The sequence below is a fragment of the Lutra lutra genome, chromosome 8, assembly GCF_902655055.1.
Source record: "Lutra lutra chromosome 8, mLutLut1.2, whole genome shotgun sequence".
NCBI lineage: Eukaryota > Metazoa > Chordata > Mammalia > Carnivora > Mustelidae > Lutra > Lutra lutra.
This window is the reverse complement of record NC_062285.1, coordinates 71,687,543-71,708,735: the sequence shown is the minus strand read 5'-3', so window position 1 is coordinate 71,708,735 and position 21,193 is coordinate 71,687,543. Positions and strand designations below refer to the sequence as shown.

General features: G+C 38.7%; 1 protein-coding gene across 2 annotated transcripts in view; it reads left to right on the top strand.

Moving 5' to 3' along the window:
* The window catches only part of GYS2 (glycogen synthase 2), a 56,182-nt gene that overhangs the window by 14,948 nt on the left and 20,041 nt on the right, over positions 1–21,193 (top strand). For both annotated transcript variants that reach the window (XM_047743530.1, XM_047743529.1), the window contains exons 2-8: positions 1,834–2,015; positions 5,786–5,977; positions 7,919–8,101; positions 14,138–14,282; positions 17,530–17,647; positions 17,809–17,929; positions 20,490–20,596. In XM_047743530.1, the coding sequence (XP_047599486.1) occupies positions 1,932–2,015; positions 5,786–5,977; positions 7,919–8,101; positions 14,138–14,282; positions 17,530–17,647; positions 17,809–17,929; positions 20,490–20,596 (950 nt within the window). In that variant the 5' untranslated portion in view covers positions 1,834–1,931. The remainder of the gene's footprint in view (positions 1–1,833; positions 2,016–5,785; positions 5,978–7,918; positions 8,102–14,137; positions 14,283–17,529; positions 17,648–17,808; positions 17,930–20,489; positions 20,597–21,193) is intronic.

Below are 21,193 nucleotides of genomic sequence, written 5' to 3'. Positions count from 1 at the left end.
CCTATTCCTCCTGCCTAGTTGCTGCATCTCAAACCTTCTCTTTTGAATGCCTATTATCCTCCCCTTGTCCACTGTGCTCTCAACTTAGGGCCTTGGCTCTAACTCATGTCTTTGCCTAAAAAGTTCTTCTCCATAACTGCTTGCCTTATTTCTTCACCCTTTTAAGTACTTACTCGAATACTACATTGCATTGAGCCTTAGTCTTTGACACTGCTGCTACAACCTCCCTTTTGCCTCCAAGCTAAGTAATATTTTTTCTCTGCTGAACAAATGAGTTAATTGAGCCTTAGACTGGTTGATTTAATGAGTTCAATTTAGTTGTTCCCAATTTTTCACCATTATAATGCTTCCATAAATAACCCAATACACATATCTTTTGACACTCTTCTTATTTCCAAGAATAATATTCTAGATGTAGACATGCTGGATCCCAGGGTGCACATAATTTTTTTTTCAGCGTAACAGTATTCATTGTTTTTGCACCACACCCAGTGCTCCATGCAATCTGTGCCCTCTCCAATACCCACCACATGGTTCCCCCAACCTCCCACCCCACCGCCCCTTCAAACCCTTCAGATTGTTTTTCAGAGTCCATAGTCTCTCATGGTTCACCTCCCCTTCCAATTTCCCTCAAATCCCTTCTCCTCTCCATCTCCCCTTGTCCTCCATGCTAATTGTTATGCTCCACAAATAAGTGAAACCATATGATAATTGACTTTCTCTGCTTGACTTATTTCACTCAGCATAATCTCTTCCAGTCCCGTCCATGTTGCTACAAAAGTTGGGTATTCATCCTTTCTGATGGAGGCATAATACTCCATAGTGTATATGGACCACATCTTCCTTATCCATTCGTCCGTTGAAGGGCATCTTGGTTCTTTCCACAGTTTGGCGACCGTGGCCATTGCTGCTATAAACAGTGGGGTACAGATGGCCCTTCTTTTCACTACATCTGTATCTTTGGGGTAAATACCCAGTAGAGGGTGCACATAATTTTTGACTCTGTGTTTTAATAGTCATGGCAGCAGTGCCAAAAGGGAAATGAGACACCACATGAAAATATGTATATGAGGGTGCCTCAGTTGCTCAGTCGTTAAACATCTGCCTTTGGCTCAGGTCATGATTCCAGGGTCTTGGGATCAAGTCCCACATTGGGCTCCATGTTCAGCCAGGAGCTTGCTTCTCCCTCTCCTCCCTGCTTTCTCTCTCGATATCTCTTCCTCTCAAATAAATAAATAAAATCTTTAAAAGAAAATGTGAATGTGAATCATTGGGCTTGACATAAGGGTTGGGCCAAGCATTCCCCCCTCAAAATCTATCATTTCTTTTCTCTTGTCAAAAGGTACCTTGTTGGATACCTTCCAAGGTAAATGGCTCTTTAGCTTGAAAGTTTTATTCATAATTTCAGTAGTGGCTGTTACTTGGACATACACTAGCCCCCTCTGGAGCAGTGTAGGAGAAGGAGTAAAAGGTAATTACAGATGCTGAGGGTGTGTGTCCTGACAATGGCTGTTGGAACCCACTTTGAAACTTCAGTGCAAATAGAGCTTTAGGTCAAGTTCTGCTTTCTTCTGATCATCTCTTCAGATTTCCTGAAAATACTTGTGGTTTCTCGGCTGCTGCCAACCTGCTGTTCTATGAAATGCATGAACTGAACCAAATAGTAACTACTTGTTAGTGTCCTTTAAAAAATTTCTTCTAGAAAGTTAAGGAAACCCTTGTACTTGATAAATCCTAAATGCTAACTTAAAAATGAGAACTCATTTCCATGCCTTCATCACTTACAATGAAATACTAACCTGAATGATAAACTGAATCTTTTCTTTTTCACAGTTGGTGGCATCTATACTGTGATTCAGACGAAGGCCAAAACCACAGCAGATGAATGGGGAGACAATTATTTTCTGATTGGACCATATTTTGAGCATAATATGAAGACTCAGGTAGAACAGTGTGAACCTATAAATGATGCTGTTAGAAAAGCAGTGGACACAATGAATAAACATGGCTGCCAGGTAAGGGACACTGACTGAAACTTCACTCTGCAGGACTAGTAGACTGTTATAGGAGAACAGACCACCATTCACATGAACTCACAAGAGAAGACTACCTACCTAGGGAAAAGGAGCAGGATTGTGAGAAAGAGGATGAATTTGACTGGAAATAGGTTACATTTGAGGCATATTATAAAAATTGTCAGGAAATGTCTAATAGAATAATGGGTTTGGAGCTCAGCAGAAGGTAGAGGATATACGTGTTTTGGGGAAAGTCATTTGTGTTTAAATTGTAGTTGACATTATTGGCATTGATAACAGTATTCAGTGGAAGATTATAGAAAAAGAGCAAATGTTTTGAGCCAAACCTTTGGGAATGTCAACATGTTAGAACATCTACGTTAAAAAAAAAAAAAAGAAAGAAAAGAAAAAAAGAACTCAGAGATTGCACAAGTACAAACACAACTGGTGATATAGAATCAAGGGTGGTGTGCAAATCCTAATCCTCAGAACCTGTGAACATGTTAGCTTATATAACAAAAGGATTTTGTAGATTTGGATCATGAGGTGGGGAGATTCTCCTCGGTTATCTAGGTGGGCTCGATGTAATCACAGGGGTCTTTATAAAAGAGAGGCAGTAGAGTTAGAATCAGAAAGAAGATGTGCCAATGGAAGTAGAGGTTGGCCTGATGAGCTTTGAAGAGAGACGAAGAGGTCACAAGCCAAGAAATGCCTGTAACCTCTAGAAGCTGGAAAAGACCAGGAAACAGATTCCCCTAGAGCCTACAGATGGACTGCAACTCGGTCAACATGTTGACTTTAACCCCAAAGACCTATTTCAGATTACAGACTCCTAAACCTGAAAGATCATAAATTTGTGTTGTTTTAAACCACTAGGTTTGTGTCTTAATCTGTTGCTGTCACAATAGCAATAGGTCAAAACAAGGGAGGAGAGAGTTTCAAGTATTAAGGAGGGATTAAGTCAATGAAAGGTTTAACCAATCTCAGTTAGGGTTAGCAATATTCAGGTCATTCATGGTAATCTTGCTAAATACAGCCTTGAGGGAGAAGAAAGTTAAATCAGATTTTAGTGGATTGGGGAATGAGTGAATGGTGAGGAAAAGGTACAGAAGTTGTGGCAATAAGATTTTTCTATGAAGAAAAAGGATCATTAAGTATGATTATATGACTGACTGAATTAATGGTTGAATTGATGAACAGTTGCCTTTGAAATGGATAGGAAAGGAAGCAAAGCCAGAAAGGAGGCAATGATGTAGGAAAAAATGGAGGGTTCCAAAAACTAGAGGTCTTGATGACAGAAAAAGGAATATATAAGCTGGGAGAAACAGAGTGAGAGAAGTGGAGGTATAGATGTTGTAGTCAAGTAACAGAATGCTCAGGCTGAATATTTCAGAGAAGGAATAGTCTCGGTTTTGACAAGGTTAACAGTGTAGCCATGAGCTTGTGTAGCTGGAATGTCATGGACATGAAGTTCTTTGAAGTCAATAAAGTCAGAAAACTATGAGGTTAACTGTGTAGGATAAAAAATTGGATTTTGAAGTTGCCCAGAGAAAGGTGGAAAAGTAGCCAGATGATTAATGGGACAAGGAAAAGTAGTGTATTTGGATAACATAAATTTCAAAGATGTCTTTATACACAAATAAGTTTCAGTGTGATTTTAAAAGATCTAAACTTTCGGGGTGTCTGGGTGGCTCAGTCATTGAGTGTCTGCCTTTGGCTCAGGTCATGATCTCAGGGTCCTGGGATCGAGCCCCACATTAGGCTCCTTGCTCTGTGGGAGGAGAGCACTCCCCGTGCTTGTATTCCTTCTCTTGCTGTCTCTCTCTGTGTCAAATAAATAAATAAAAATCTTTTTTAAAAAATCCAAACTTTCTTTATACTCACCCCAGGAATATAGTTTCTGGGGGTGAAAACATGAGAAGCCTTTACTGAGATGTCCATGTGAGTAGCAGTGTCTACAAGGTCTATGCAAAGCCTGAGATGCAGAAGATTTAACTGAAGGGAACTTGAGGTCCCAGAAGGTACCAGGGAAACCTATCATAGTGAGTGTAGCATAGATAACCTAAGAAAGTAAGAGAGGGATGCATGTTGTACTACTGGGATGAAAGAGTGAGACTTTGGAGGGGGCTTGTATTTGAAGCTCTCATGAAAGAAGACAGAGATGAAAAGCATAATGGTCTGAATGGTCTCAAAGTTCTAAACGGATTTCTGATGTAAGGATATTTCCGAGTCATAGCCAAGAACTCACTGGAAGTCAAAAGAAGCTGGCTTACATTCTCCAGTGTCAATACTTCTCTATGATTTCAGCTCACTGTATCATATGTCATACATTAGGCAGTTAGTAACTATTCATTGAATGAATACATAAATCAATGAATGTCCTAAAGAGAAAACAACTGAAAAGAAAACTCAGTCTGGAAAGGGAAGAGTACATGATGCTTATTAATTACAATGGAAGCAACCGACAGATAATGGGGTCTTTCAGAGTTGTCCAAGGCTAGATGGGAGAGATATCACCATATATTTCTGAGTCTTGTGGAAGAGAATAATGACCAAAAATGGGCTTTCAAATTCCCCAAATTCAGCCTTGGGTAGAGTCACCGGGTCAATATCTAAACAATGTGGACATGTTCAGTTTATAGGAGAGGCCCAGATACCAATGAGAAGCTCTTATCTTTTGGCAACTTCCAAGAAGGGTTTGAAGTGACTACGGAGTTGCATACCATGTAATTGGAGAATCAACCTAAATAAAAGTCAAGACAAAAGGATGAGTAAATTACTATAGAAAAATAGAAGCCAAAAAGAAAGTTAAAACTTGGATATACAAGTGATTATGTAATTACAATTGGGAAAAATGATATAGCTAATACATTAGAACTTGTACAAGAAAAAACGGGAATAAAAGAATTCAATTTGAAGAGTGTAACAGAATTAGACTTTGAGCTGTTAGATTAAAGAGATAAAGTAACTTGGGCAATATATTTAGTTAAGACACCTGGCAGCACCCATGTTGGGAAATACTTTGTGTCACTTTTTTTTTTTTTCTGATAGGAGAAATGAGAGAAATCATATACATTTGTTTATAGAAATGAATTTTTCTAGCATGATACATAGTCCTGTTACATAAAGTAAAATAAGTGACACTTTAGACATTACATCCAATACAAATCAAAGATACAGAGCAGTTCATCTTACAGCTCTATCATAAAAACATGCATGATATTAAATCCTAAAACCATGAGCTCTAGATCACAGGAGAGGAATAAGAAAAAGAAGGACAAAGATTGGGGCACCTGGGTGGCTCAGTAGACTGAAGGTTCGCCTTCAGCTCAGGTCATGATCCTGGGGTCTTGGGATCAAGTCCTGCATCGGGCTTCCGGCTCAGCTAGGAGCCTGCTTCTCCTGTTCCCTTTACCCCTTCCCCCCACCCCCTTGTGCTGCTTCTCTCACTCTCTCATGCTCTGTCTCTCAAATAAATAAATAAAAATCTTTTTAAAAAGGACAGAGGTTACATAATCTAGATACTTCATTTTTAAATGACTGAATTTACTGAAGGATAAGAACTTGGAGGTTTAGGTGACTAGATACAAGCTCATTCCACGTTCAGGCTCAAATATCAGATGTTTTGTGTTACCACTACAGTTTCCTATATAGCTTGCATAGTTCGCTGTTGAATTCTAAATAAAGTTTATATGCTGTAAGCACATATACCGTTTTTCCCCTTGCGTTGCCTGGTATTACTGCAAAGCTCTGTGTTCTTTACGCGGCAGGTGCACTTTGGAAGGTGGCTGATAGAAGGGAGTCCTTACGTGGTGCTCTTTGACATAGGCTATTCAGCCTGGAACCTGGACAGGTGGAAGGGTGACCTCTGGGAAGCCTGCAGTGTCGGCATCCCTTACCATGACCGAGAAGCCAACGATATGCTAATATTCGGATCTTTAACTGCCTGGTTCTTAAAAGAGGTATACTTTATTGTATAGTCATACAACAGATGAGGAACGTAATTGTGCTCTGTGCTCAGCAATGACCCATGGTTTTTAGGTTATGCTAAAGGAGATGATGCCTTTGTGATTGTCCTAATACATTTCAAAAGAATCTGAGAAAATGTTCAGTCTTCCTCTAAATCCTAGCTCTTGGAACAGGTTAATATCATGCTTATTAATATATACCTCATGTCAGATTTAAATAGAATGATGTATATAAAATAACCAATTATATTCCCTGATACATAGATGGTAATATATATACAAGCAAAAACCTGTATATGTCATGCACTAAAGTCCTGAATTCTAGACTTATGGGAGTAAAAAATAGCTTGAACTATTTGGTTTTGTTTATGCATGAGTACTTGGGCAATCATAGTGGCTTTTAGGTATTTTCATCATTTTCTAAGGGCTGAAGTGATTTCAGCAGTTGCTAAGGATCTGTAGAAGTGAAATATCCCCCCCCAAAAAACCAAATTTCCCAAACCCCAAAAGACCCCAAGAGCATTAGATATCTATCCTTGTGAAATGAACCTAGCCCGCACTCTCATCAGTTCTCAAAGGAGGATTTCTTTGCATTCCTTGCATTACCTCAAAATGATTGTACTTAACTTAAACATCAGACGGTGAAGGAAGAGCATTTCTAGCAAAGTGGGGGTGTAGTCTGAGGACAAATCACAAAACTGTTGGCAGTGCATCCCCTTGACCAGCCTTTCTTACAGGTGCAGTCTTATTCCAGCAGCCACGAAAGGCTGCTTTGAAGTGAAGGGGAAGGTAGAGGGGCAGTCCCATTGCTTTGTGTTGGCGACAGAATTAGGAGAGCAGAGTGAGGGTGCTGAAGAGATCTGGCCTAATGACAATAAGCAGTCTTCTTGTAGCATCAGTTGGTGGAACCAACTCTTCCTATGCAAACTGCCTCCTTGATCCAGGGACCTCGGGGCTGAGGCCAGCCTCTGTGTGTCTAAGCCAGTGGTTCTCAAAGAGTATTTCCATGGACCACCAGCAGTACCATCACCTGCAAACTTGTAAGACATGCAAACTCTTGCCCCCAGCCCAGAAATAGATTACCTGGTAATGGGACCCGGAAGTCTCTACTTGACCAGCGTTCCAGGTGACACTGATGTCCTCCAAGTGTGAGAACTGCCTTCTTGGGTGAACTCTTGATTTCCCAGTTCTCTGCTCAGACTCCCTGAATGCACGTGTTATTGCATGATCAATTCTATTCCCACACTGAGGGAACAAGCTGTCGTACGGGGAGTGGAATGTAAATACTAAATTTCTGGAAGGGTGAAACAAGATAACTTAAAGGCAAGGAAACTGACCCCCTGCCTGGGTTTAGAACTAGACCCAGATTAGACCTGCGTCCTCAGCGTGTGACTAAATTAGGATTTGCTTCCAAGCAAGTTATTCACCTCTTTCTTCCCAGTTCCGTATTCTTAAAATAATATGTTAGTTAAAGTGGTTTTGACTTCAATTACAGAAGATCCAAATAAGACTGACTTAAAACAGGAAGGTATGTATTATTTATTTCAAAAGAAGCTTGTAAGTGTGTAGTCCCCCTTGATCAGCAGCTCAGTGATATCTTCAAGGGTGTTATTGCTATTATTCATTTGTCCATTCAATGAATATTTATGGAGTACCTACTGTGCATTTGTTCTATGAGGCCCCTCTGTAGCTACAAAAGTAAGTCTGATTCCTTCCTGAAAGAGAGGATTATGCCATACAAGTATATAGGCTTTATGAGCATGCTGTAAATCCAATAAAATAATTCTGCTTTCTAAATCTGCATACTTCATGCTTACCTCTCTTTAGATTTTGCTAAAATTTACAGGCACAAATGATAACTTTCCTTCACCTGTGGGCCATGATCAAGATCGAGCTTTACCAACAACTTTTCTAAATGCTTCTTTTCTGATGTAGGTGACAGATCATGCAGATGGCAAGCATGTCATTGCCCAGTTCCATGAATGGCAGGCAGGAACTGGACTGGTCCTTTCTCGAGCTCGGAAACTTCCCATTGCTACAATATTTACCACTCATGCCACACTGCTTGGGAGGTATCTCTGTGCAGCAAACATTGATTTCTACAACCATCTTGATAAGGTAAAATGTTCTCCCTCTCCCCCAACCCCCACCACCTTTCTTTTCTGATCCTTGACGCTGAAGGATGAGAAGTATTGATCCTTTCATTTCATCTGCCAGCCAGATGGCAGAAATGCCCTTTTAACTAATCAATATTCATGACAAAGCCTCCCCTGAAGTGACAGAGAGTTGTTGTGGTTTAACTTTGTCAGAGTGCAGTAGAGCATAGCGGTGACAGACCGGATGTGTGTCTACTTTGCATCAACCGATCCAAAATCCCAAGATCCAAAGAGGCATGGTGGGTGGAAGGGGGTTGCACTCCTGTGTATCCTAAAGCTGAGGAAACACCATGTGGAGCTGGGTTCACACGCCGCCCTGAGTGGCAGCTACACACCAAGACTTCCGGACATACAACTTGCCCTGTGGGGCTCCCTCTCTCTTTCAAGTGAAAACATGGTCAGATTTCTCCTATAACTTTGAGGTGTAGGTAGAGTCAGTGTAGGGGTCGAATAAGACAGCTATTTAAAACAGGGATGTGGGTCCTTGGTGACCAAAGAGTCTGGTTTCCTTATCTTAGAAGACTACTGAACTCTATGACCAAATTCATTCAGTTTTGACTTTCTCATGTATTTGCTGACAGTTAAATCAGATTAATAAAAATATATCTTTTATATAATATCAGTAACACCAACAAAGCATTTGAGTACCAGAAAGTCAGGGTTTTACAGATTTGGTCTATACTGACAATCAAATCAACTTAGCATTTGAGGGTTCCATTTACTATCAGAAAAATGAGGAAGTTGGAAAGTTGATTTCCAAAGAATTTCCCAGTTTAAAAAAAGTGCTAGGATTCTAGAAACAGAAAATATGCATGTGTGACTGTGTGTGTGTGTTTGTAAAACATGAACACTTAGATAATAATAGTGGAAAGAGGTCCTACTATCCCGAAGACCCTTTGAGTGAAAGAAAGTTCTTTCTAACAAACTTCAACATTTGCAAAGCAGTGTGTGGTCCTAAAGAGAGCTTTCCTGTAAAAAGGTCAGCCTAACCTAAATGTCAAATTGTGAACATAAGATGTACATTTAAAATAAAGTCACCATGGAATTCAGAAATCAGATCAGGGAAATTTCCTAATGGTCTATGATAATGGTAAACTAATAAGGCCAAACCAGTGATCTGTGATAGGCTCATCAACTTTGTTTCCCAAAAAAGAGCAGACTTTGATTTTTTGTGAAAGAGAAAATATTGGAGAAGCACATCAAATATTTCACTTCAGAATACCTAAGACCATTATATGGTAACAATGAATAAAAACAACTAATAAAATTCATCAGATATTATTGGCTGTTTTTAAATAACAAATGATCGGGGTGCCTGGGTGGCTCAGCGAGTTAAGCCTCTGCCTTCAGCTCAGGTCATAATCTCAGGGTCCTGGGATCGAGCCCTGCATCAGGCTCTCTGCTCTGTGGGGAGTCTGCTTCTCCCTCTCTCTCTGCCTGCCTCTCTGCCTGCTTGTGATCTCTCTCTCTGTCAAATAAATAAATAAAATCTTTTAAATAAACAAATAAATAAATAAATAAATAACAAATGATTATAGTGTCTAGTTACATATTACAATTTTATCCTTTGGCTCAAAGGTCAGTATTTACAATGTACTATCTTCAAATATTTATACCTTACTATCTTCACAATGTATCTCCCCAACTTAAAGCTCTTCTCTGGTTGAAATATATGAGCTTATCAGCCCTAGTCCACCTTGCTAGTAAAATATCCTACCCAGCGGGGAGACTAGTAGATCAAATGTAATTAGGAACTAGATTTTGAGTGAAACTCATAATCATTTTTCACAGAAAAAGCCCCCATGATCATTTTCTACAGCATACCCCCCCACCCCATGATCACAGCAGGTTTAGAATCTGGATGTTATATAATGACAATGAGTTATATGCATGAAATGCTTTTAAAAATTCAACAGAAGAGATGAGTCATAATTTAGTCTTTGATGCAAGACCCAGAATCAGTTGCAGTATGCTTGGGCTCAGGCAAATAAACCTGGGGGAAGAATAGGAACAAGAACGAGTTCTTGGGTACCCAACTTTATAAAAACAGAAAGAGTAGAAAGAGTAGTATTTACCCAAATACTAATTGTCAACTGAAAATGTGTTTTCTGAATAACCAATTCACAGGACTTTGATGTTGGTTTAAGTTCTTAGTTAAATTTGTTAACTAAAATAGAATTTCAAGCATTTTCAACCAGCATATGAATCTTCTGAGACTCTCCAAGAAGATACTTTTTAAAAATTTTTATTTATTTATTTATTTGGGTGGGAGAGAGAGCATGTGAGCAGGGGGAAGGGCACGGGGAAGCCAGGTCTCTGCTGAGTGAGAAGCCTAATGAAGAGCTCATAGCAGGGCTCCACGTGGGGCTTCACACAGGGCTTGGTTCCACAACACCGAGATCCTGATCTGGGCCAAAACCAACAGTTGGACTCTTGACTGACCGAGCCACCCAGGCACCCCTCCAAGAAGATATTTGCAAATTCATTCTATGAGTCCAGACATTGACTGATTTCCCCCCTCAGCTATCATGGCTACATAACTATAGCTTTAAAAAAAAAAAAAAAAAAAAAAGGCCATTGACTTTCTTATGCTTTGGCCTCTCTTTCCTTGATGGCATCAGGCTTTCCTGGGTGGAAATGTAAGGGATGAAAAAACTGTGAAAGAACCCACAGACAGTTGCTTGATGGGTTTAACTCTTTCATCTGACCAAGTTTTGAGCTCATCACCTTTGGCCATAGAGTAATCCTCCTCTGTCACTGGATTGTGCTTTATTGACTAATATATACTTTGCCTCATTTTTGTTCTTTTGTACACATTTTCCTGAATTCAATAAAAAGTAATGAGATACATGAAAATATAGGAAAGTAAGATTCTTTGTCAAAATAACCAGGACCAGATATGTCCTAAATGTTGGAATTACTGGGCAGAGATTTTATAGTGTTTTTTTTTTTTTTTTAAGATTTTAGTTATTCGTTTGGAGGAGAGAAAGAAAGCACATGAACGGTGTGGGGAGAGGCGGAGGGAGAGGGAGAAGCAGACTCCCCACTGAGCCAGGACCCTGGGATCTTGACATGAGCCAAAGTCATCCCCCACACAGAGATTTTAACAGACTATCATGTACATGTGGGAAAGTGGACAATATGTATAAATACCAGGGTTGCTGTAAACCACAGGTTTGGCCATGTATATGGCAGGCCTGGGAGGTAAGGGGCCCCACAGGACCAGGAAAAGGCATATGCCTGTCTTTCTGGGGACCTTTCTTGGGTTCTCCAGGCCTCTGCTGTCCTCCCCTTATATATCTGCATACTTGGTTTTCTCATTTAGAAACCCTAGCTTCTTATCCCTAGATGTCCATATGTTAAATGCCATCCCACATATGAAATCTTATTCCTCTCCACAATAACAACAGCAATAGTAGTAATGATAGCTAAAGTTATGGGGCCAGGTGCTTTTCTAACCATTTGACGTGTGTTATCTCTTTTCATCTTCATAAAAGCTCCGTAACATAGGAAACATTTCATACTTTTTCCAGAGCTAGTGTTCCTAAGCATAGGCTGTCTGTATCATATGTTTAAACGAACCCTTTCAGTGCTTTCCCTTGTATACAAGATAAAGGCTGACTTTCTAGCTTGTCTATCATCTTATCATGTCTCCCACATCCTATAACCAATGCTGTAGTCCCATCAGGTATAATTTCCTGCACATGCTATGTGACTTAATATACATGTTCCTTAGGGCAGCTAATTTTTTAATCCAAATAAACTTTCCCCAAATTAAACTTTCATGTCCCAGTCCAAATGCCATTTTATTCATCCAGTCAGTTTGGAGGTACAAAGATTAATAAGTCCTGGTCCTTGCCCTTGAAAATCTTACACTCCAGAGGTGATGCTGACAATGCAAACACTTGCATAGCATGAGAGAAGTTTCTCTATTCTCCCCAGAGAGAATCAGTCCAACTCTGATCCTACACCTTCCTCAGGCGCTTACTCATTTCTGCCTAACTTTAACCTGTATTCTCACTAATTTATAAGCTCTTTGAAGGCCACAGAAACAATAAATTACTCAACAAGTGTTGATTGGATGAGAGATGTGGTTGAATAAAAGACACCAGCCAAATAGAGCTTTTCGGAAAACATCAGCTGATTAAAGGATGCCGTATAGAGCCATTCTTCAAACATTTTCAGAGAAATATTACAAATATTACATTCAAGAAAGAATGCTCTAGGACTTTCTTCGTTGCAATCTTTAGAATCACCTAGTGAGTCTTTTTCAGTACTTTCTTCTATATAGCTCAGTAATTGTTGGGCCTGACTTGCTGGTCGAGCTGGAATCTAAGCAGTATAAAAGCAGGAGAGTGCACAGGCTTGGAGTCAGACTGATTTGGGATCATTTCAGGGCTCTGCTAAGACAGTTAATGAGAATGTGATCTTGTGCAGGTGTCCTAACCCCTGCAAGCTTCAATTTTCCCTCCATGAATAGAGGACAAAAAACAAACCTCAGTGGTTAATATGGGTTAAATACGATACTTGCTTAGAAAAGAGCCCAATGCATAGTGTTGAGCTTCTAATACTCTTCATTATGAAAAGCACCTGCTAATATAATGCCAAAAACTTTATATGTTTTTCTCTCTCAAACACTGTTAGTTTCATCTGCAGCTATGTGAGACATAACAACGTTCAGCAACTGAGCAAAATGGCAAAAACTCACAACTGCTTTCAACTATTTAATTAATTGTTTGGTGCTTGGTATGTTGGTTTTTAAAGGTTTTTTTTTTAAAGTTAAGATGCCCAGAATAAAGGATGATTGCATAATCTAACATACCATCCAATTAAAGTAACTGTACATCCCCTTGAAATGATACAGTTGTGAGAGTTATACAACCCTAGAAAAGCATTTGTATCTTCTCTTTGTTGGATATCTTTTCAGTGAATTAGGGGTGATAATGATTATCCTTATTTTCAGTGTTGAGGCTAATGTCAGTTTTGTTTCTTTGTTTATGGGGGAAATATGATAAAGACCACGGTGAAAGGAATTAGTTCAATATTTATAATATGTAAGGTAAGCAAATATAATTAAAATACCAAACAATTATGAATTCTAGTAATAATAGCAAAGTAGAAATCTTTACTTAGGGGATTAAATAGCAGTTTAGAAGCAGAAATGAAGTGAACAGTAGTTTTTTTTTTAAAGATCTTGTTTATCTGCCAGAGAGAGTGGGAGAGAGAGAGTGGAAGTACAAGAAAGAGAGCAGCAGGCAAAGGGAGAAGCAGATTCCCTGTTGAGCAGGGAGCACGATGTGGGACTCGATCCCAAAACCCTGGGATCATGACCTAAGCTAAAAGCAGGTGCTTGACCGACTGAGCCACCCAGGGGTCCCTGAACAATACTTTTTAAAGCATGCGTGGCTGTGCATTTTAGTAATAGGTTTAATAAAAAGTTATCATTACTTTATTGTAAATAAAAGTCCTAAAGTTAAAAATAAAAGTCCTAAAATTAAAAAATAAAAGTCCAAAGACTTTACATAGCCTTGAGAAAAAACAATATATGATTTTGTTTTGCTTATATAGAAGGATCAGTACAGTTGATCCTTGAACAACACGGGTTTGAACTGTGTGGGTCCACTTTTACCTGGATTTTTAAAAAATAAATATTGTACAGTCCAGTAAATGTTTTCTCTTCCTTATGATTTTCTTACTAGCATTTTCATTTTTCTAGTTTACTTTATTATAAAAATACAGTATATAATATATGTAACATATAAAATATGTGTCAATCAACTGTTTTTGTCATTGGTAAGCCTTCTGTCAACAGTAGACTATTAGTAGTTAAGTGTTGGGGGAGTCAAAAGTTAAATGCAGATTTCTGACTACACAGAAGTTTAGTGCCCCTAACCCTGTGTTGGTCAAGCGTCAATTGTATGAGAAAATGTGTATCAAATGTATATGTGCTTTTGCTTTTTCTTTTCTTCTTCCTTTGTTTTCTTTCTTTCTTTCACAGTTTAACATAGACAAAGAGGCTGGGGAAAGGCAGATTTACCACCGTTATTGCATGGAGCGGGCCTCTGTCCATTGTGCTCATGTCTTCACCACGGTATCGGAAATAACAGCAATAGAAGCTGTACATATGCTGAAGAGGAAGCCTGGTAATTATCTCTGAGTTTGTCACCTGCCTATCAGTCCTAAATGACATTAGAGTCTAAAAGTCTTGTTTGAAACAAACAAACAAAAAGCATAAAATAATAGAGTAAAAATTGCATTCACTATTACTACCCAAATCTTTACATGTTTTGTCAATGTCAGCAGTTCTGTAGTAACACCAATTCTAAGCTATATCCAGAACACAGTAGTATTCAGTCTGTGCTTGTTGAATAAATGGGCTATCCTAGAAGTGGGCCTATGCCCTACGGTTGTCACAAGTGACCCGGTGTGTGTAAGCAAGGTAACTTTTCTATTTGAAGGAAATGAAAGTTCAGAAAATATTAGAAATTTCTATGAGACTCTCCCAGTCCTACATCTTATGACATTGCTTCATTGGTCCTGTTTAGTACCAACCTATTGTTTTACCCCTCCCGAGACCTTGAAAGCTTTTCTGGGAACTATCCCCAGACCCATCTAGAGGTTGCAATGCCAAGAGGCCTGTTCATAAAACATGACCCTGTCGAGGGAGTCCAAGCAGATGAGTCCGCAGGGAGGCACTCTTGAAGGATAGGTGTGTCAGCTTTGCAGCTGTTGGCAGAGTTCATTTTTCTTTTATGTTGCATGGGATGCAAAGAAGGCTAAACTAGGGTCACCTGGGTGGCTCAGTCAGTTAAGTTCCCTACTCTTTTTTTTTTTTTTTTAAAGTTCCCTACTCTTAATTTCATCTCAAGTCATGATCTCAGTGTTGTGAAATCTCCCAGTGGGTGGGTGTGGGGGGAGGGTTCCTGCTCAGCGGGAAGTCTGCTTGAAATTCTTTCTCCCTCTCTTCCCCTGCCCCTACCCCGCACACACATGTGCACACACACACATGCACACGCGTGCGCACACACACACGTGCACACACACACTCTTTCTCTCTCAAATAAATAAAATCTTTTTAAAATTGAAAACGAAAAGAAGGCTAAACTACAATGAAATACAATGAAAAACAAAAACAAACAGAGAGGGCTCTAGATTCTCCACAGTGGTTTAAACTAATGGTTTAAACTAATTCCGGAAGCCTAGGTAAACCTTTGCCATGAGGCACTCAACCATCCCATGAACAAATTCCTCATTATTGTAGGTAAGCAAGTGTTAGTATCTAGTTACCCAGTGTTAACACTGGGTCTATTATTTGTTACCAAACAGTTCTAATGAATATATCCTCTTTCTTTAATCCTTGTGATCTTGTCTCTATTTGTCTTTCTTCCAGATACTAGTTGGATGTCTGGAGGAGGTATTTCAAGGTGCTTGATATTTTTTTTTTTTAAAGAAGAATCCAAAAAATTTGAATAATGACAGCATATAGGTTCTATGTTCTCCTTTTGTCTTTCCAAGTATTCCCTAGGGTTCACTTGGATTCTCACTGTCATGCCCCTTACAGAAGTTAACTCCATCAATATGCTATTTCTTTCTTGCATCCTTCTTGTTTCTTGTCTACAGTATCTTTTCTGTGCTTACAAAATGCTTTTTTTTTTTTTTTTCTATTCTAAAATAAAACTTTCTCTTGAGGCTGCTCTTTTATCGAAAGTCCACACAATCTTATCCTTCCTCCTGCTGCCAAATACAACTTCGTTTGTGAAACACTGGAAAAGTTCCAGAGGAATTAAAGTCATAATAAAGTGATATTAATATACATTCTTGGCTTCTATATCTTTTTGGACAAGACAGCTGATTGTCACAGTGGATAAAAGTGTAGACCTCAGAGCCAGACTGCCTTAGCTTTATTTTAATTTATTTTAAAGATTTATTTATTTATTTTAGAGAGAGAGTACATGGGGTGTGGGGAGCAGTAGAAGGAGAGAGAGACTCTCAAGTCAATTCTGAGCTGAGCATGGAATCCGACACAGTGCTCGATCTCATGACCTTGAGTTCTAGACCTGAGGGAAATTAAGAGTCCAAAGTTTAGCCAACTGAGCCACCCAGGTGCCTCCAGGCTGCGGTGGTTTTGAATCCTACCTCTGTGACTTTGCAATTTCTTGATCTTGGGCAAATAACTTAACCTCTCTCTAGGTTAGATTCTTCTCCTATAAAACGTGGATAGCAAAATAAGTTACTTTATATGATTTTATAAAAACGAAGCTAATATTTGTCAAATACACTAGAGTCTAGAACAAAGCACTATATAATGTTATGGAAAGGGAAATACATTGTAAGAGGGGATTGTCTACTGTCCTATAGGAATTATTCACATGAGGGTTTTCACTAGAAACTTTGGCAACCTAAAATTGACTCTGCTGTGGAGTATATAATTTGCCCAGTTACTTAGTAAAAAATCAGAAGAATTGGCAGTTTGCGATTGCTATGACCAGAAAGCCTGGGTTGATTTTCTGGAACCATTTCAAAAGATAGCTTGTTAACTCTAAAATATCCTTCTAAATGATGGCACACTTATAATTCTAGCTCAAATCTCCATTGCAAAAATGCCCATTGCCATGTGTTAAAATTTTTTTTTTGACATAGCTTCTTTTTTTGAATTTCATTTGTTTTTGCAGCAACCTGTGTATTCAAGTCACTAGGTAGTTCCCATCTTGTGCCCTGAGTCTCTATCTTTCTTGTCACAGGCTGATTATTCTGGAAAACCAAAAATGTCTTCCTGTTTGAGTAAAATCTTCTGGGAATTAGAAATAAAGGACTGCCTTTCCAATTTTCCAGATAGAACATTTCCCACACACTTGGCCAGACAAGATGCTAGGAGGTAGTTTCATGCACACCGTGGCCAGAGACACAACATGTGGAGGCAGACTGCATGGATTCTACTCCTACTGGTATTTGTGTTCTCTGACAGATTCCTTAACAGCTCTGGGCCTGTTTGGGCGTCTGAAAATGCAGATAAGAACACCTAACCCCATTGCTTCTTGTAAGGATTAGATGAGTTATATTTTAAAGCATTTTGAGCATTTAGAGCAATAGTAAGCCACCAAAAAATGAAAACTATAGTACTCATTATTTGTGCTTGTAATTAGATGTTTTGTTGTCCTAGTTAATGTTGTTTTGGTCACACACCCCTAATTTCCTATTTCAGCAGCTTATTCTGATGTTTTATGAATTTTTAGTTGTATGATAGAAACTAGAAATGTTAAGGAACATCTAGACTAGTTAATTAATTTATTTATTTTAAAATTTAATATATTAAAGCACACTATTTTGCTACAACGGTACCCTCTCTCAAAAGATTTCTGTGATGATTTTTTTTTTTTTTTGCTTTTCCAGATGTAGTTACTCCAAATGGCTTAAATGTTAAGAAATTTTCAGCAGTGCATGAGTTTCAAAATCTACATGCCATGTACAAGGCCAGGATCCAAGATTTTGTTCGAGGTCATTTCTATGGGTATGTTCTTCTTTATTTAAAAAAACCTATGGCATAGAGAAAACAAAATTGTTATAGTAAATGTTTATCTTTCCCAGCCCCCTTTGAACTTTAACAGAATTTGTTTGTACATTTTGTTGCCATTGCCTTATTTCATTTGAAACTGTTTTGTTTTGTTTTAGTCATCTGGACTTCGATCTTGAAAAGACTTTGTTCCTTTTCATTGCTGGGAGATATGAGTTTTCAAACAAAGGAGCTGACATCTTCCTAGAAGCCTTATCCAGGCTAAATTTTCTGCTGAGGGTAAGAATGCTATAGAACACTGTGTAATACTTTTACAGAAGGACTTCCTTCTGTGGGAAGTACAGAACTTTCTGGCTTCTTAAGAAGTTTCTAACAGGGGGCGCCTGGGTGGCTCAGTGGGTTAAGCCACTGCTTTCGGCTCAGGTCATGATCCCAGGTCCTGGGTTCAAGCCCCGCATCGGGCTTTCTGCTCGGCAGGGAGCCTGCTTCCTCCTCTCTCTCTGCCTGCCTCTCTGCCTACTTGTGATTTCTCTCTGTCAAATAAATAAATAAAATCTTTAAAAAAAAAAAAAAAAAAAAAAAAAAAAAAAAAAAAAAGAAGTTTCTAACAGATATATGATTGTGAATACTTAAAATGACAATCTTCTAAGAACAACTCCAGCCTTTCAAGTTACATATTGGGATCGCCACTTTGTTCACTCGTGTATCTGTCTATGTTATCAGGTATTTTTTAAAGAGAGCCATGAGCTTATTGTGTTCTGTTTTAAGATGACATTATAGCATTCCTTCTCTTGTCCCAAGAGTTAACCAGTTGAGAGATAAATATGAAGAAATCAAGCAAATGGAGAACAAGATTCACCATTTTAAAAACCAATAAAGACTATAATGGGAGATGTGGCTTGTTAAAGGACACCCATAGGCTTCCTGATATTGAACCTGCTGGTAGACCTGGCTAGCTCATCACATTGCTGTGTTCCCCCAACCAAAGAAGGCAGGCAGAGGAATCTGCACCACACTGCAGGCAACCAACCAGTTGTTTTCTGTACAACAGGGAAAACACAAACAAATGTTATTTCTCTCCCTACTCACCAGCCACACATCCTCCCTGAGAGTAAGAGTTTGAACTATGAAACCAGGAGATGTCCCACATCATGGAAACAAGAAGGGGAAAAGAGGTTCCCACTTCCATGTGGAATCCATCAATTTTTGTTCAGGAAGGTGGAACTTAATATAGGTTCCCCAATTAAGCCAGCAATAAAACCTGTACCAACAGAAGGAGCTACACAAAATGGTACCATGTAATAGCTAGTGATTAAAGTTATTGGCTTATATTCTAATCTTATCATGTAAAAATATAGAATAAATAACAGTAAGCTATAGGAGACCAGTGTAGAATTTCAATCCTACTGAGATACCAAGACAACCTAAACTTTCCTGAGCTTGTACTCTTCTCCGGTTAATTTTTTTTCCTTGGACATAGATTTATTTTTGCTTTAGAGCAGACATCTTACCAAGTATCCTGACAGATTTACTGATGCTACTTAATAAGGAAATAATACATTAATAAAAACCCAACTCTGTAAAATAAGACTGAAGACCACAGAAATTATTCTAGAATAGGCCGGAATAATCTTATTCCATAATATTTCTGGTATGTACCTATTCAACAAGCTTTATGGGCTCAAAGTTATATCAAACATGTATCATGTTTAGCGATATTATTAATCAATTTTTCTATACATTTATTAAACAGTCACTTTATCTTTATGTATAAAGCAAAGGCCAATCACTATTCTAGATATCAAAGATCATTACAATACTTGAAGAAATTAAAAGAAAGCATTCTCTCTCATATAGTATATTTATTCTTTCATAGCACGTTGGCTACTCTGGAGTGAGTTTCCTAGTCTCTGACTTCCACAGATTATCTTAATAGACTGTCAGACCTCTGAGGGGGCCACAAAATATGGGTGCCCACACTTAGGAGACAGTCATTTCCAGAACACATGATCATTCATATGTGCACTGTTTTAAATGAGTTTATGCTTCCACTCTCACAGCTGTTTGGGTATGTCATTTCCTTCTGAGATGTGCTAGGGAAGAGGAAAAGAAAACAGTATAGAATCAAAAAACACCATTTTGAATCTTAGCTTTGCCAATAATCTGTGATAGGAACTCAAACAATTGAAACTCGCACCACTCTTTCAGTTAGTAAAATGAAGAGCATGCTAGCTGTTGTTATTATGAGGCTTGGGTTAAGTTAAGCTTTTAAAGCCTCCGGCACTGCCTGCCACCAGAGGGCCTGGGCACAGGCTTGTTCCTGTGCTTTAGGACCAGAAAAACAAAATGCAGCATTATGGCAAGACTTTTAAAGGAAAAGTGTAAGTAATCTATTTGTGCAAATTATTGTGAGTAAACTAGAAAAAAGAGAATGAAACAAAACTAAATCCCCATAAATTTTCCAATCTGAAATTTTAAGGAACTAATTTTGGCTTTGTAACATTAACTCACATTCATCTGACCTTTTTTTTAACCCCAGAAAAGCACTGTGATACCACTAGCAATTGCTATGTATTTTACCTGCTTAAGGAAAATATTTTATGTATGAATTTTCAAATTGTTAATCAAAAGATCACGACTAAAAACCAGATTTAAATTAATTATTTCTGAGTAAAGCTTCAGGAAGGTGGGTTTAATTTCTCTGTGAATCATAAATAAGTATTGTTTTTATTTAAAGATAATTTAAAACAGTATTTTTTTTTTAAGTTTAAGGTCCATCTGTTGATGTTTTCTTTTACCTTTGGTAGTTGACTTGTCGTGTTTCCTAATCCCCTACTAGATGCATAAAAGTGATGTCACAGTAGTGGTGTTTTTCATCATGCCTGCCAAGACAAATAATTTCAATGTGGAAACGCTGAAAGGCCAAGCAGTACGGAAACAGCTATGGTAATCTCATGTCTTGTAAACGCTCTCAAGCAATAAGTGTCAACAGACTTTTTTAACATGTGTAATTTCTGATATATGCCTTAAACTTTTTTCTTTAAGATATAATTATTATAACACATGGGCATCTGGGTGGCTCAGTTGTTAAGTGTCTGCCTTTGGCTCAGCTCATGGTCCCAAGGTTCTGGGATCAAGCCCAGCATCGGGCTCCCTGCTCTGAGGGAAGCCTGGTTCTCCCTCTCCCACTCCCTGTGCTTGTGTTCCCTCTCTCATGCTCTCTCTCTGTCAAATAAATAAATAAAATATTAAAAGGAAAACATTATTATAGCACAAAGGATACCTGGGTGGCTCAGTCAGTTGAGCTTCTGCCTTTGGCTCAGGTCATGATCCTGGGGTTCTGGGATCAACCCTCCACGTTGGGTGGGGGTAGGGAGGTGGTCACTGCTCAGAAGGGAGTCTACTTCTCCCTCTCCCTCTGACCCTCCCCCTCTGTTTCAGCTCTCTCCCTCTCTCACAAATGAATAAATAAAAAATCTTTAAAAAAAGATTATTATAGCACAAGTGCTGCTTGGTTCTCTTCTCATAGGCTACTATGTCAGA